The sequence below is a fragment of the Falco punctatus genome (assembly GCF_963210335.1).
Source record: "Falco punctatus genome assembly, chromosome: 3".
Taxonomy (NCBI): domain Eukaryota; kingdom Metazoa; phylum Chordata; class Aves; order Falconiformes; family Falconidae; genus Falco; species Falco punctatus.
Window position 1 is genome coordinate 93,637,953 of NC_137582.1, and position 16,062 is coordinate 93,654,014.

The 16,062-nt window shown below is 41.5% G+C and overlaps 1 protein-coding gene across 7 annotated transcripts in view; it reads left to right on the top strand.

Annotated features, from left to right (window-relative positions):
• FARS2 (phenylalanyl-tRNA synthetase 2, mitochondrial) overlaps positions 1 to 16,062 on the top strand; it is a 249,520-nt gene that overhangs the window by 211,597 nt on the left and 21,861 nt on the right. Inside the window, exon 8 of one of the 7 annotated variants that reach the window (XM_080379975.1) lies at positions 1,125 to 10,576. The exons of the other annotated variants lie outside the window; for them this stretch is intronic. Coding sequence (XP_080236101.1) covers positions 1,125 to 1,152 — 28 coding nt within the window. The 3' untranslated portion in view covers positions 1,153 to 10,576. Of the gene's footprint in view, positions 1 to 1,124; positions 10,577 to 16,062 lie in introns of those variants that run through there. 7 annotated transcript variants of the gene reach the window in all.

Consider the following 16,062-nt stretch of genomic DNA (forward strand, 5'->3'; position numbering starts at 1 on the left):
TGCACATGGTCAGCGGTACCATCCTCTAGTGGCAGGATTGTTGGGAAAGATATGTGAAAAGATAACACAAATGTTGAAGAGGCTCCAGGAGGAGCCTGGCATTTAGCAAAATGTCTTTGCTTGCAAACTGACAAATTAATAAATGATGGAATCAAAACTGGGATCCTGCAGTGTCACTTCAGAGTTGATGGTAGGAGCAGAGCAGCACTTTAACACTTTGCCTGAAGGGAGTGAAAAAAAAAACCTGTTGTGAGTTAAAAGGAGAAATGTTCATTCCATAATTGCCTGGCACAAATTTCTCATTTACAATAACCTGTCAGTTGCAATTTTCAGCCTTCAGAAATAAGTGGCCTGGTGTTCAAGACTGCTAAGTACCAAAAGTTGTGCAGGTCAAGTTGTGTTGAGAACATAATCTGAAAACAAAGTAGCGAGACAAATGTTATGACTTCCATACCTTTGATTAGCGGGATGGATGTACAAACAGAAGAAAGCAATCCTCTGTCTCTTTTGAAGCCCACTCAGAGATTTTTGGAGCTGCTTTTAAAGCGCAAAATCAAATAATTTTATTACATGCGAAACAAGAGCATTTCATTTTGAAGCCTTTAAGACATGAGAAGGGCCCAGGATGCCATTTGAGACACTGCGGTAGTTTTGAGTTTTAATGTTAACTTCTCTGTCTCAGTATGATGCTACTGACCTGTCCCACATTGTAAGGATTAATTACTTAGTTTGCACTGCCACTTGGAAGACATAAAGCACGTCTCATGTCAGGTAAGGTCTGCATCAGAAGATTCAAGAAAGCACTAAGCAGTGTTTGGGGTTTGTTTTCTTTTTAAGTCATCTGGCAGCACCTTTACAATCTACCAGCTACAGGATAAGTTTATTTTAGGCTGAAGGGAAGAGCAGACTGTTTTGAGATGTTTTCCGTTCACTCAAGCCATGTTTGCTTGCTATAGCTTTAAGTCATAAATCGATTTAGAATGTTAACAATTGCTGAAAGTTGTGAGTAAGCATTTGAAATGCTGTTTGGGTGAGTGTGTCCTTATGCCATAAGCTCCTTCAGAAAAGATTATCCTAACAGGCAAACTTCAAATCTTTATTCTTTTTTGTGTTTCATCACACAGAAAAACCAAACTTCTCTCAGCATTTTGAGAGGCAGTCATGCCTCCCTGCTGATCATCTGGGAACTGCTGTTGGCTTCCAGAGACAGAGAAAAGTCAAATAAACAAGGCTGCTGAATGTTATGGGGGACTACAGAAGAGCAAAAGGGGCGTTCTAGAGATTGGCTTGAACCAAGCTCCATCGTGCTCTGAAAAAAATGAGGAGTGCAGGTTCCAAAGTTTGCAGAAAGATAAAAGAATAACCGGACTGACCTGACACCTAACAAGTTCCTGGTCCTCTGACTTGGACACATCTCTTTGTAAAATTAAAAAAAAATAATGTATTGGACAAGCAAAATGTCTCCCTAAACCTCTTTGCCTGTAACTCGTGTAGCTGATACCAGCTGTAGACTCAGAGACTGCGTTTGCTTCTTTATTGAGATGATTGACCTAAGGTCAGTGGGTAAGTTCTTTTCAGCAGTCTGTCATGTGGGTGCTGGTCTGTTCTCCTAGGTCTGAGTGGAGCAGTTTCTTTCCAGGTCACATTGCTTCCAGCAAATGAGGTATTTCAAGATAAGCTCTTTCCCATGGGGGTAGTTGATCCAATCTGTTCTTTTTTCCATCGCTTTGCTAGTCCCAGCCGTTTATATTTGTTCACTTTGGGCTCTGATGAAGTAAATTCTCTTTTGCAGTGACCTCTGCTTCAAGTGTGCAGTAAATGACCCAGTCTGTCCATATTCCACTCTACCTGTGATACAGCTTTTCAGTTCTGACTTTTTCATATTGAAGATATGCATAATACATCTTGTATACCATGTATACCATGATTTCAGACTACCCCTAAGCTCCTACTTTAGATTTTAATGTGTTCAAAAAGTAACTGTGGTGGTTGTCTGCTCTAGGCTAATGTATGGGTGTATGTGTGAAGTGTATCAGCAATTAGAACGTTCCACTGATATATCTCCAGTAACATTTTTTCTCCATTTGGGATCTTTCCAGTGAGATTTCATGACCAAATACATAGTCTTTGCCAAATACTGTTTTGTACCAACGTCAGCAGTCAAATCTAAAGAGAGAGGAGATCAGATAGAAGTGAGCTTAGGTTTTACAGTGGTATTTTATCCCTGCTGCACATGCAAATACTCCATTCCTCTGTCCACAAGTTCTGACAGATCTCCAGTAAATCACCTGCCCTACCTAAAGTGGGGGACTTTCAAATGAAGGAAGATTTTGGATCTATTTCTTTCCATTTTTTTTTCCTTGAGGACATAAGTAAAGCCCCAGTCTTATGTGACTACTGTTAATATGTCACAAAAGCAGATGACCCAGGACATGAATAGAGAAAAATGTAGGCAAAACAAATGTTTTAGTGTGCTTGTGCTCTTAGAAGTCACCTTTACTGCAATGGTGTGCAACACACATTTTCTGTGCCTCCAGTGCAGCAGTTGGAAGAGGTGTTGCTGTAACAGAATACAGGAAATTTTAGGAGTGGAGGGAAAGGGCAGAAAAGCAAAACTGGGGATCGCATTGTTATTTCTTGTTTGCTTTTCTGAATGATGATACTGCAGATAGTCATGTATTTACCTGACTACCCACCTGTTGTGGTTTCTGTCCTACAACTTCAGTTTTGCGAGGTGCACTCAGGTTTTATTTGTTTATGTTGTGCTTGTTCACAAGCCTGTTCTTTGCAGGTTTTTTACTTCTACTTCTTGAGCGACACTTCTGTCACATTTTTGGACTAATATAATAGTGGATGACATTTTTATATCCTGAAGGCTTGTAGAGAATTTTAGTGCCTGTAGAAAAAGGTGAAAATCTGGAAATGTATATTTGGATGGGGGTAAGTCATTCTACATCACTACTACTTCAGGTGTTTTGAATGCCTGTTAGAAAGTCCCCCTTTTTCCCTTCGGATGTAGCTTCCCCTCAACAGCTGTTTTAGCATAATAGAAAATGCCATTGCTAAGAGGGATCCTCTCTTCTCCTTGCCACTGAAGTGATGTGACATGATATTTAGTCAAAATAAATGCCAATGGCAAAATAAATCTTTCAGGGAAAAGTGAAACACCTTCATGAATCCAGAAAGCCATGGCTCCACAGTGGATGGGTAGAAGGCTGGCAAAGCAGCTGTCATTGTTTCAAACATGATTTTCAGTGGGAGAGTCGAGCGGTGAGAGGGCAACACGTGTAAGTGCCTCCAGAGAAGCAGGGCATGGCCCACCATGATATCTGACAGGAGGAAGGTCTGCGGGAGATGGGGTGCTGCTGGTACCATTTCTGTTCTCCTCTGGGGATTATTCCTTTTCATGTGTCTTTGGGACTGCCTGGATTTCTAGGTGCAAAACTGGCTGGAGCAGGTCACGAGACTTTTTCTCTGTCCAGGTTAATCTGGCAGACTAAGCTAGAGGGTTGCAGGCTCTGGTGTGCGTTTGTGCAGCACAAACCAGGTCCCTCAGTCAGATTGCATGCATGTGTTCATTAATAATGCTTTGAGGGAACAAGGAAACGCTAACAGACAGATGGGCAGATCTCTAAATTTTACGCTGCAGAAGGAATGAGGGAGTCCTGCACAATAATCGGCCAGAGGGAATGGCAGGGTCTCCATGGCCACAAACTGCTCCACTAATTGCTACTCTTTCCTCTCAACTCTCTGTGCTGCTTTGGTGACATCACTTTTGCCAAGCCTCAGTTAACTCATCTGTAAAATAGGGCTAATCAGATTTGCCTACCTTACGGAGATTAATTTATTAAGTTTACGTTGCAAAACGGTGTGAAAGCATAAAACGTTACGGAAATGTTGAGTGGTAGCCATGTTATTCTAGTTTTGTTTATTGAGTCTCATCACACATAATGTCAATGCGCTTCTGCAAATTATGACAGCACAAGCTAATCAAAATGTAGGCTTTTAAATGTTTTTTTATTATTATTTTGCAGTAATCTTGCTAGTTTTCAAAATCAATATGAGTTGAGTAAATAAATAAATGGCCTATCTTTTGTTAGCAGCACAGGCCATTTTAAATTCTGCTTTGGAATGTTGCTGGGAGCTTCACCTTTTTCTGCTTCCTATATTCTGATCGTCTCACAATTTTAGCCCCTCTGTTCCTTGCTCCATCTTGCTCTTCCTGTAGTTTTTTAAAGTGTTTCTGCAGCACTTAAATCCCTTTGGCCCTTGATTTTAACTTGCTGGGTGTAGTGCTTTCACTTTGAATGATTTTGGTTTGAATTTCACTCTGTCTTAGCATCCTGACTGGTAAGTATAAGCTCATTACTAAACGTTTACACGTGTAGACCCTGGGGGGAAAAAAGCCCTTCTAGTTCATCTACCAGGGGATACAGTGAGTAAGTGTACAGGACTGAAAGTTCTGCTCTTCTGTTTTCTGTTGCGAGCAAATGTCCTTTCTTAAAACCACAACTAGGGAAGGAAGCAATACTTGGCAAAGAACCTTCCATTAAGAACACTTGCTGGAAATGTCTGTACATTGCTCCTGAAAAATACACTACAGGACACTGCATTCTTCAATTTACATTCTTCAAAATGGACAGAGAAAGAACTTTGCCAGGGGACCTAGGTGGCTTGTTCAGGAAGCTGTTGTAATATACAGAAGTCCATCACAGCCTCAGCCACCCCAAAGGCAAAGCAAAGCCTCAGATGATCCTTGAGTCCCAGAGGGAGGTTGTTCAAGAAGGAAAGATATTAAGAGTGACACAGAGGGCGTGAAGTCCACTACACAGAGAGTGCTTGTCATGGTCTTTAGTGTAGTGGCTGAATGTAAGTAGGCATTCCTGTAATCAGACCATTTTCAAGCAGAACTGTTTTGAGGTGAAAGAAAAAGTAGAGGTTGGAAAAGTAAGTACGGTGCCTATATGTGAATGATGTGTTCTCCCAGAAAACACTAGCTAGAGAGAATCACCATGTATAGTGTAGGTGTTTTCATTCTATTTCTAGAGAAACTTGTCTTTGAAGGTGTGGGACAGGTTTTTGTGTGTCTCTGCAGATGCCTACGTACCAAGCAGTGTGCCAGGGACCAGGCAGTACACCATGCACTTAGCATCATCAACTTTTTCAGCCCCCAAATATCTGGCATCTCCAAAGACTGGCACACAGCAGTAACCCCAAGTGGATTGGCCTGGCCAGCAAGCACTTCTTCCAGAATCAGAGAAGTTGATCTGGCTCTTAAGCTGCTTAACTGTGGCTTATTATGGGCCAGATTTTGATGTTAGTAAGGTCAGTTTAAACCCAGAAGAACTTGGCTGATACTGGTGGGTTACTTCAGGAGGTGTTATTCCAAGTCTGGCACTTCCCCCTGAAGGTGGAGCAGACTCTTCTTTCAGCAGCGCTCTCTTGGGCTTCCTGGAATAGAAACTTCCCAGTGGCCCATAAACATATTCTCCTAATCTAGGGAGGTCCTGCAACATTGGCACTTAGTGTCTTTTCCATATAGAGGAGCGATTTCAAATTCATTTTTAATAAACTTCAGTGGTTTTCTCTCGGGATTTGTGTAGTTAAATTCTTAATAACTCATTTGTTGAGCTATTCATTCTCAGGGAGTTGAATGTTCTCCCTGTATTCCTGTGGGACCACGCCAGGCTCAGACTCTGTGTACCAACCCCACGTTGACAAAGACTTGATATCTGCCATCACATACCCATTCTGTGCAGCTTTTACTGAGTGTTTGCTTCCATGTGGGGAAGCCTTTGATTGGTCTTAGGATGGCAGTTTGGTTGAATGGGGATCCCTCCCTCCATCGGGAACTACAGAGAGGAGTAGTTTGGTTTGCTTGTCCAGGCTGTGGGGATCAAGTGGGGTTGTGATAACATCCAAAGGTGGTGTTCAAGAGCAGGTCTTCATTGTGAGGTAACCTGTACAAATGTCAAAATGGACAGAGGGCACATGGACAAAGAGGTAGAGAGGAGGAAAGATGGGGAAACTCTAGCTGTAGGTAATAAAAAGACAAAGGAAACAGACTGGACTTTATGGAGTCCTATTGGTGATAGAAAAATATGAGGCTGGAACACTGTAGACCCATGGTGTATTAAGGACCTGGGTACCAGAGGCTCAACATCATTAATGATCTTTGTTTCTTTAGCATTTACAGCATATGGTATCAGAAGCCTTGGAAGTGCCAGATTTCCCAGCCTGGAAATTAGTTAGTGTTTTCAATGCACACAGCTTTGGCCTTGCTCCTTTTTTCCCACATCTTAATTAAAAAGCTTCTGTCAATGAGTAAATGAGCAAAATGTTGAGCCAGAGAGGTGCACCTGAAGTAACTCAGAGTGAGATTTTATTTGGCAAGCCAGAATTTTACCACTTTTACGATTGTCTGCCATGGCAACCTCCTGATGCAGAATTTGGCTGTGCAGGTGTAAGCAGCCGGTTCAGTTAGAAAATGAGGTGTAAAGAAATCTACAGTACAAGAAGCAGGAGCCTAAGAGGAGGTCATGGTTTGGGCCTCACAGAGACCAAGCCAGACTAGGTTGATGAATCCCTGAGGAAAAGGAGAACAGACAGACTGCAGATGTTAAAACTAATAAGCAAAATGCACCATGTACAAGGCAAGAGCGGTTTGGTTTCCCACAGCATACGCAGGTGCTGCTTTATCTGCTCTTACTATGGGAGATGCTGTGTCAGAATATCGATCTGTCAATTTTCAACATGATCTTTCAAAATGTCCTTCTAGTGGATGCTGGCCGAATTGTGATTCCTCAGGTCACAGAGGAAAAGCCACTGTATCTGGATGTGTTTCTTTCCTGAATGCCCATGGCATTTCACCGAATGCTTTTGTACGCTTGTATGACAAACTACCTCCAGCTAATAACTCGTTACACATACCTGTAAAATTAAAATCAAGTGTGTCAGTATAGTAGCTAGTACAAATTAAATTCACAGACTGAACTGACAAAAATGAAGAGGAAAAATCATTGGTTATGAGAGAATTTCAAGGAATATAAGTTAATGCATTTTTGAGACAAAGTGTCATCGGTTAGGTGAAAGTGACATGTTTTCATAAAATCCTTGTAGTATTGTAAATGTGTCTACCAGGCAAAACATTAATATTGCCAGTATTTATTACACTGAATAAAACATGGTGTTTTCAGATCATGGGGAGTCATGTAAAGCTTGTTCCCATTCACATGGGTCCACATCTCCTGGGCCTTGTGCTAAGAAGGAAACCCAAAACAGCTTAGAGCAAATTTCAGATGAAACCTAAGCACTAGAATTTTATTTATTTATTTATGATCACTAAATATTATTTGTTGATTTAAATTTAATTTATTTATAAGCCAAATTTTTATTTATGTATTTATTTTTATGATTCCCCATGTGATCATAAACACCATATTTTCTCAAAAAGTTATTTAAATATATGAAAAAGTTGCCAAGAGTTGTTTTTTTTTCACTGCAGAATTCATCAAGCTGTTGCATTAGTAATAACATCCAAGCTAAGTGATTTTTCTTTTTGATGTGCTAGTTTCAAACTACTTTGGTGTAGGTAACTGAACTGTGTACCTTATTTGCTTGGAAGGAAATGATGTTGTGAAGGAATAGTTACATTTGTGATACTAAGTTTCCCAAAGTGATTTTACCATCAGTTAAGGTCAGCAATGCTTCTGAAGTCAGCTGGATGTAGACACTTGCACATTCCTCTGGACCTCAGGCTCCTTGAAAGCAGACCCAATGTTCCTGAGCTCTCAACAGGCCTTCTGAAAATACATCCATTTTCAGTAAGTCCAAAATCATGCCCCATTATATATATTTTTTTCCCAACAAACCTGTCATGTTTCATGGTCTACATAACGAAACTTGGATGCCCTGCAGAACAGCTAATGCTAGAAGGATCAGAGAGGTTTTTGAGCATTGCAGCTGCTTGTGTCCCCTAGTGTCTCCCCTGCACTGTAAAAGTTTTGAAGCATAGGTGCTTTCTTAAGCTAAAATGTACAACTGTGGAAGAAAGACTGACTGGTTCAAAACGATTGTTGCTGTTGGCAAAACCATTTGAGGCTATTTCATAAAGAAAATACAGGGTGTGAATGAACCTTTCATTGTGGTAAGTGGCACAAAGTGGTTCAGTGTGTGCGTAGTGAGCTGTAACAGCTGCTAACTTTTGCTTGAATTACGAAGAAAGCTCCAGCACAGATGTAGTGTATCTTTATAGAAGACACCTCTTCTGAAAGAAGCTAAAGTTTAGTGCTTAGAGAAGGACTCAGCATCAGATGTGAAAAATCACAGTTCCATCTATTTTTATTTCAATAACATTAGAGAGCAATGGAGAGGAAAGAAATCTACTTCTGTGTTGTGAGAGTAGCTTTGACTGATGACTAAGTGCCAGCCTGGGGAATTATAGTAGTTGTGTGTGTGACATGCTTTAGTTTTCCTGGATTTTGAAGGAACTGCAGAGTTTGACCTGCAGGTGCCAGCTTGGTCCATTTTTAAAATTTACCTGAAAAGGGCACTTAAGAGGAGGCAGCATGTGCTGTCTTCAAAAGCACCATCTGTCTTTGCTCTTACAGAAGAAGCTGAGCTATGTTGGCTACTACAAATAGCAATAAAAATTTCATAGGTAAAATGTCTGTGGGGCCAATGGAAGTCATAGTCTCTGCATTAATGAGCATCAGCCTTTCCCGTGACTCTCTCTTGCTGGTTATGGGCTCTGAGGATGCTGGGTGAGAGGCTGCAGAGCTGGTTTGTTTCTCCAAGGCAACCCAGCTGCAGCTGGCCACGCTGCTGAGGGCACTGGGCTGCCAGAGCATCACTGTTTCCAATCTCACCTCTGGTATCAGCCCATTGCAAGGCTTTGGAGGTGTCTTGGATGCCTTGATTGTCAAACCTGCTTCCATGTCTTCATATCCCCCACTGGTCTCTGTGGGGAGAGCTATAAGAACCAGTACCGTCACAAGTCTGAACAATTTCCTGACCTTATGGGATGAAATGTGGGCCACGGAGAACTCAGCAGCAGTTCGCTGTCGACTTCAGCAAGATTGGTGTTTCACCTGTAATGTCTGTGGACAGCAGGGAGAGCGTGACAGGGGCTTTGAAAAATGAGTGTCTGAATACGTACATGCAGTGTTAGTAAGACTGATAAAAATACAAAAAACCACTGAAATCTTGTAAGCCATGAAAGCAGGGAGACGTTAAGGATGCCTCGGATATTTCAGAATAGCTAACTGATTTGCTCATGGGGGCAAATCCAATTCAATCCGCTTCTGAGTTCCTCAGGTACCTCAGCCAGGTTTACGTGAGTCGCCTTGTTCTGGCAACAGCCTAGCCACCGAAAACTGCGGTATGTGTAGGTCGGTCTACCTGTGCAGAGGTAGGGTAAATTATCCTGCACCAGGCACCATGTTGTTGCTACTGCCTGGCTTCTGCTCCAAACGTAGGTCTAATACCGCCAGCTCAGACACCTCTGCACTGCTCTGCTGTCTGTAGGGCAGATGTGCCATCTATCAGAGAGATACCTGCAAACAGTAGCTCTGGGAGGGGTAATAAAGCTTAAACGTGTTGAGTAGGAAGGAGGTTGGAGCAATATAAGCCTGTAAATTGCAGCAAGCTGCTAGGATTCCTGAAGGAAACTCAGACTGAATAAAGTGACTGTGCTGATAATGAAAATACGTAATCCCTTGTGAAATGCAGCTCCTGTGCAACCTACAAGCCCTTAAGCCTTATTTTAGAATGAGCTAAACTCATTGCGCAGGAGGGCAGTGACAACAATAAAATCTGTTAGGGATCATGGCTAAAGAGGGATAAATGCCTATCAGAAAGGAATATGTTATAGTTCTGGCGCATGCTGATGAATTTTAAATATACAGGGTAACTTTAGGAACAAATTGTTGTTGATGGCCTAGGAAGTTGGATCGCTGTAGTTTATGACTTTGACATAAAGAATGATGCTAGATAACACCGCGAGTGCTTGTATGTGTAGGTAGTTCTGCTGATGTAGGAGGGAGTAGTCTTTTCAACTTACTGGCAGTCCTTAAGGAGAAGTATTTCTCAGCTGAAGAAGTCATATATCGTATACTTTGATTTAATTTCCTATCCATTTGATTGTTCCTTCTTCTCATTAAAGGAAGTGACACATGGTTGCGTGCGGCTGTAAATATTATGATGGTGTTATATATATAGTGAGCCTGTCCCCTTTATGTGAAGGTGTGTTCATAGCTGGTCCTTGCATCTTGACAGACATAAAAGAAAAAAAAAATCCAGGCTGCAGAAGTTGTCTGAGAAGTTAAAATGCACAAGACATGAGGATGAGTGAAATGTATTAGAACTGTTTAGGTTGGGGAGGAAACAGATAAGAGGTGACATGATAGCTGAATGTAAAATAATGGGTAGTGCAGAGAAGGCTGGCTGTATGCTCATACTTGCTGATTTGCGCGTGTAACAAGAACATCCAATGCAATTAGAAGGCACCACATTCAAAACAGTTAAAAGGAAATCTTTTATGAAAAAAGTGCATAAATAATCACTGACACAAGAATCTCGAGCATGAAATCTTTCTGCTTTGGTACATACACCAGCCATTACTGGATGAGAAAAATCTTCCTCCATTGCCTTGTTACCAGAGAAATGTTCTTTACTGGGCATGGGACTGCTTTCTCAATGAACTGGTGCTGGATGCTTGAAAGGACCAGAGGGTGGTTGATTCATCTTACAGCACTAATCCTTTGGTTACTGTAAGTTGTTTAAGGCTCAGTCCCCATATTTCACCTCTTGTTATTTGAGGGTTTTTTTCTGTGGCTTAGCAAAATACTAATTTTTAACGCACTTGCAGATGACTACCTCCAGGTCAAAGAAGCACACAGTTCTTGTTTGAAGTTTAACTCGGAGGGCTAGATTTATCTTTGGGTAACTTTGCAATAATCAATAAAATTACAAGAAACACTAGCTAGGTTAAGGTTGTTCAGGAGGAAGCTATCTTTTTACTGAAGTGAAGGCTGTTGGATGAATAGCAGTTGCAGAAGTAGCAAATTACAGTGCTGGCATTTTGTATGCATGGTTAAGATGATACAGAACCAAAGATAAATGTGGTGTAAATATAGTGGAGAGTGTGAGGATACAAATTGAAGAAAACATAGCCACAGCTCCCACTTTATTCTGAATTTAGAGTCTGAGCCTCAAGGCACCCCACTGCAGCAGGAAAGAATGGAATCCCTCATAAAGCCCAGTAAGGGTTTTCAAATACAGAAGCATCTGCTGTATGGAAATGAAAAGCAGGATTTGGGGTTTTTTCCAGCCTAAAATACTTTTTCACAGGAAGGTAGGCTCAATCAAATACTTGGACTTTTGACAGTACAAGACAGACATTGACAAACCAAGTCCCACAAAGGGCCACCAAGATAGGGGTCTCAAGCACATGGTACATGAGGGGCTGGGATTGTTGAGGCTGAGGAAGGGAGCAAGCATAAACTAGAGCAACCCCCAGTGTGTTATACTGGGGGTCCCCAGCCTCACCGTTGCAGCTGTAGACTCTTCAGTGTTACCTCCTCTCCTCAGACCTTGCTGTGGACTTGATGAGGCCAACAGGGACAGCTGCACTAAGTAATGCTGCTGCTCATGCCATCACTGGTCTCCGTGAAGGCCATTAATACAGCAGAGATTACCTGTGCCTTTTAATCCCTGTCATGTTCTGTGCTGGAGTCCTAAAAAGTATCTTCACCGCAGGGTGCTTCCCAATGAAAGGAATCTCCCATGACTAAGTCTGTTTAGAAAGCGTGTGTCTCAATAGTACCTGGAAAGGAGAAAATCTGGGTCTGTAATTTTAGACTGAAATCCTGTGCTGTCCCTTCTCTCTCAGAGCAGCATGCCATCAAGGACATGATGAGATCAGCTTTCCTTTTTTCCCTGAACGAACTGCCAGCAAAGTTGGGGCACACGATCCCCAGTGCAACAGTGACAAAGAAGTTTAGAAACATCTTCAATAACTTTTTATCCTCTCTCTGGAAGGACAGAGGTATTAATAGATCACAGAGTAGTTTCCCTCATTTGATTACAAAGATAAAATTTCTAGGTGCCTTTTTCCTCTTTTTCATTTTTCTTTCTTCTTTAAAGATGAAAGTTGAGTCTCCTGTAGGGGGGTTCCCCTTGGTCCAGCCGGAACAGGGATTGGCCACTGTTTCTGTGTTAGGATGCGAAAAGAGATTTATGGAACAAGCTCTGGCATTTTGAAGGGTCTTCCTTTTTTTCTTTTTTTTTTTTTTTTTTCTTTCTTTCTTATGTGTATTAACATGGTGTTTTTTCAGTGTCATGAAAGTGTTCAAAACAAAAGACTTTCCCCAGAGATTAAATGTTACCAATGCAGTTCGGCTTTCACTAGCATGTAAGTGTGGCTATAGAGTTTTCATAAATGTTGAGCTCATCAAAAGGACATTCTTAATATCAATAGCCATAGCAGCTGAGCGTTTAAAATGCAACCTGCAGCCTTATCTATTTTCCTTCCTTAGTCCTTTGCTCCTTGTCAGCCTCATAGGATGGCAAACTGGCTAATCAGGAATATCATCTGTAATCTAATTCAGTAAATCCACTTGAATTGGCACAATTGCACCTTTGCAAAGAAATGTTTCCCCTAGGTGAGTGGTATTTCTGTTTTACAAATGAAAATATTAGGGGTTTACTGTGTTAAATCATAACAAAATGAAAATTCTTAACAATTTTCCAAGTCCAGCTCTGGGTCTGATCCTGTGAGCTGATACATGCGTTCAGCTATTAGTGAACATAGAGGGAGATAAGATGATGCAAATTGCAGATCAGATTGTTATGCAGAGTGTCCACAATGAAAGTAAATTCTGTGCTTGGACAAAGTAGATTCTTCCTGAATACAAATACAATAATGTTTCTTCAGCTAAGTGTTTAACAAAAACATTGCAGCACGGAAAATGTTAGATAAGCTTTATCTAAATGCTAAACAGTTAACGCTTCCATTGTGCAGAAGGTGTGTCCAACATATGACATAGTAAACATCCTAAAAATATATACATTGCATTATTGGATAGTTTTTTTGTTTTAGTCAACAAAAAGCATTTCAAAACCAGTGAGTAATGAATCATTTAACAACTTCATTTGTAACGTACTTAATATACTACTTTTTCTGCTTTTCCATTGAATTAGGACATTGGGTGATTTAGTGATTTCTGTTTAGGCCTAGTCAATGTCTGATAGGATTTACATCAAGGCAGCCATAAAATTAAAACAATAAATAAGTAGTCCGACAGATTCTTTCAATATTAGCTTAATTCTTGCTCCAACTTATCAAGGGTGATATTTATTATAGACCTAAAGGGCATGGAATGAAAAACTGTATGAATTAGCAGAAGAATCCAAACCAGCAGTGAAAGTCGATTTCATAGCCTGTGTGCTTCCTTGCATGGCTAAGTAGGAAGGTTATGTCATTAGAGCCAATAAAACAGCTTTGGGATGGATGGCAGGCAGAGAGAAAAGCGTGCAAGTGTTGGATATCCATGTAAATATGTTGTTATTATCTATGGGCTTAAGTGGATGAGCTGGAGAGCGGGAAGCAACCACGAGTTTGTGTCTACACTTCATCTCCTGACGCGCACCGAGCCCAGCCAAACAGCAGGTGACATTCTCACATTAACTGTCAATTTTGCCTCTGTCTCCACAACCACCTGTGGAAAAGGATTCCTCGTGATCTTCTAAAAGAAGGTAAGTTCTTCATAAAGAGGGCACTGTAAAACAGCAGCCTGTTAGAGAGCTAGTGCAGGAGGGAAGCAGAAAAATGTGAAATGGATCTTACTGGCAGCTCTGTAACCCCCCGCCGGGGTGGGTGGGAGGCTGGTGACTATTTGCCAGATTTAATTTCGTGTGAAGAGGGCATGACTGAGACCAGGCTCCTCTAGACACTGTGCAAGTGCAAGGCTCTGGGCTTCGCATTGCCCAAAGGTCAGACCGTAAACCCTGAACTGGGATTTTGAGTTTCACTAGTAGAGGGAAGATGGTTTAAGTCTCTCTTTGGAGTCGGATTGCTGACTAAGTTGCCACGCGAGCACTTTTATTCTCCCTGGCTTTTCTCAACAGTTGTATTTGCTTTGATTTTATGTGTTTGTGGCTTGTTCAATTAGGCACTGACAGAAGAACCACAATTCACATTGCAGGAGAACTCAGCAGGGCTGGCTCTTCAATTTTTGGTTTGGTTTTTGACTTTGTCAAGGAGAGCATGGGCTCTGAAATGTCTGTGTCTCTGCCTTTCTTGCTGCTGTAGTCTAAACTGTGTCTTGTGTAACATTAAAATGTGTATTCAGTGCTGTCTTTTTCCAGCAGAGGTGGCAACCTTTGCAGAAAGGCAAGCTTTGGCAGTGCTTTGTACAACCTCCTCTTCTGGAAAAACCAATACAGAAAATCTCCAGGGCGGTTCATCAAAACAGATGTATGAGATCTTCAAGGGACAACCTTTTCCCAAAAGTAGGCCCTTCCTTTATGTGCATGCAGACATGTTCCTGTAAGCATGTTTTCCAGAGACATACCTGACTAGCATTTCTTTCTGTGCTCCATGGAATGAAGATCTGATGCTCCATTGAGTTAGGATCAACAATTCCTGCTTTAAACGTGAGCTTGGACTTGTATTGCACTAAATGTTTTCCTTCTGGGTTTTGGGAAACACCTTATGCAACAGGCAGGAACTCGTAACAAGTCCTCTAACACCCACATTTGGCAAGTATGCGTATCATTATGCATGACACCTGGAGTCATTCGGGTGTTCAGAAGTGCAGTTCGCTTACTTGTTTTGCACCTGGATATAGTGTCATAGCTGCAGAAGTCTCCCACTGAAAAAAAAAATAAAAGAAGATGTATTAGTTGTCTTTAAGCTGTTGATCCTGTAGCAGTTTTGTGCCTTTTGAGGCAGTGGATGTTTAATTCCTTATCACAAAAGATACTCCCTGCAGCACTGACACACTGTAAGGAGCAGGAAGAAAGCTGTACAGCTGTATTCTCAGTACAGCTGAAAGAAATGTCCGCGGGAGAACCAAAGCCTGGTGGACTTGCAGCTTTTGGAATCTGTCAGTCATTCCTCCACTGACAGCAAAGAAAGGCTTGCAGTATCACCTGATGTTGGATAGGGGAGGACCCCAGTCCGGGACTCCAAGCATATCCCTCTTGGATTTGCTCCCAAATTAAGACTTAAGCACATAGGGCTTCAGGGAGTGCTTCAAGTGATCTTTGTCATGCCATCCCATCCCACATCTCCCGTATCAGTTTACCTGTTTCCATCTTCAAATTTTGTGGTCTTACTCCTTTTCGTCTCAAGTGGAGTCAATGGACATGCCCTCCTACTTAGACCTTGTCTGATTTTCCTCTGCGACCTTACAGTGATTTATGTCGTGGGATGGATGGGTACGACACTTTGCTAAGTCTGCTGCTCCCTCCATATTCTGAACATTCAGCGTTAGCTTTTGGTTCTGTTTTTCATGGTAGTGCTGGGCATCTCACCAACTTCAGCAGAACCATGGTAATAGTAAGGTGGTACTTGTTTTGTGTCAGGTGTCAAAATTTGGCACAAGTAACCTCCCCTGTAGGGAATATCTCTCTCTCTCTCTCTCTCTCTCTGTGTCTGTGTGTCTGTCTGTGTCTGTGTCTGTGTGTGGCTTTTCTTGCTTCCCACCTACCCTTCCTTTCCAAATTCCCTTCCTCGGGGAATTTCACAAATAAATTACTGATGATCTAGGCATAGAGGAGCAGACTGAAGAGTAGGGTTTAAAAATAGTTTGACGCCTGTAAAGTGGATCATTTTCACAGTTAAAGTATTTTCGCTCTTGTCTCAGAGGAATATTGAAAGTGCAAGGAAAATGTTTTTGCAACAAAAATTATTGGCAATTTTCAGCTAACAAAAGTATTGGAAGTGCTTGTGTTTTGTTTTTTTTTTCTTTCTGAATGCTACTTGAGTGCTGTTTTGTTAAATCCAACAACATATAGTTGTGTTACAGAATATATGTACTGAATTACATACATCAGTTA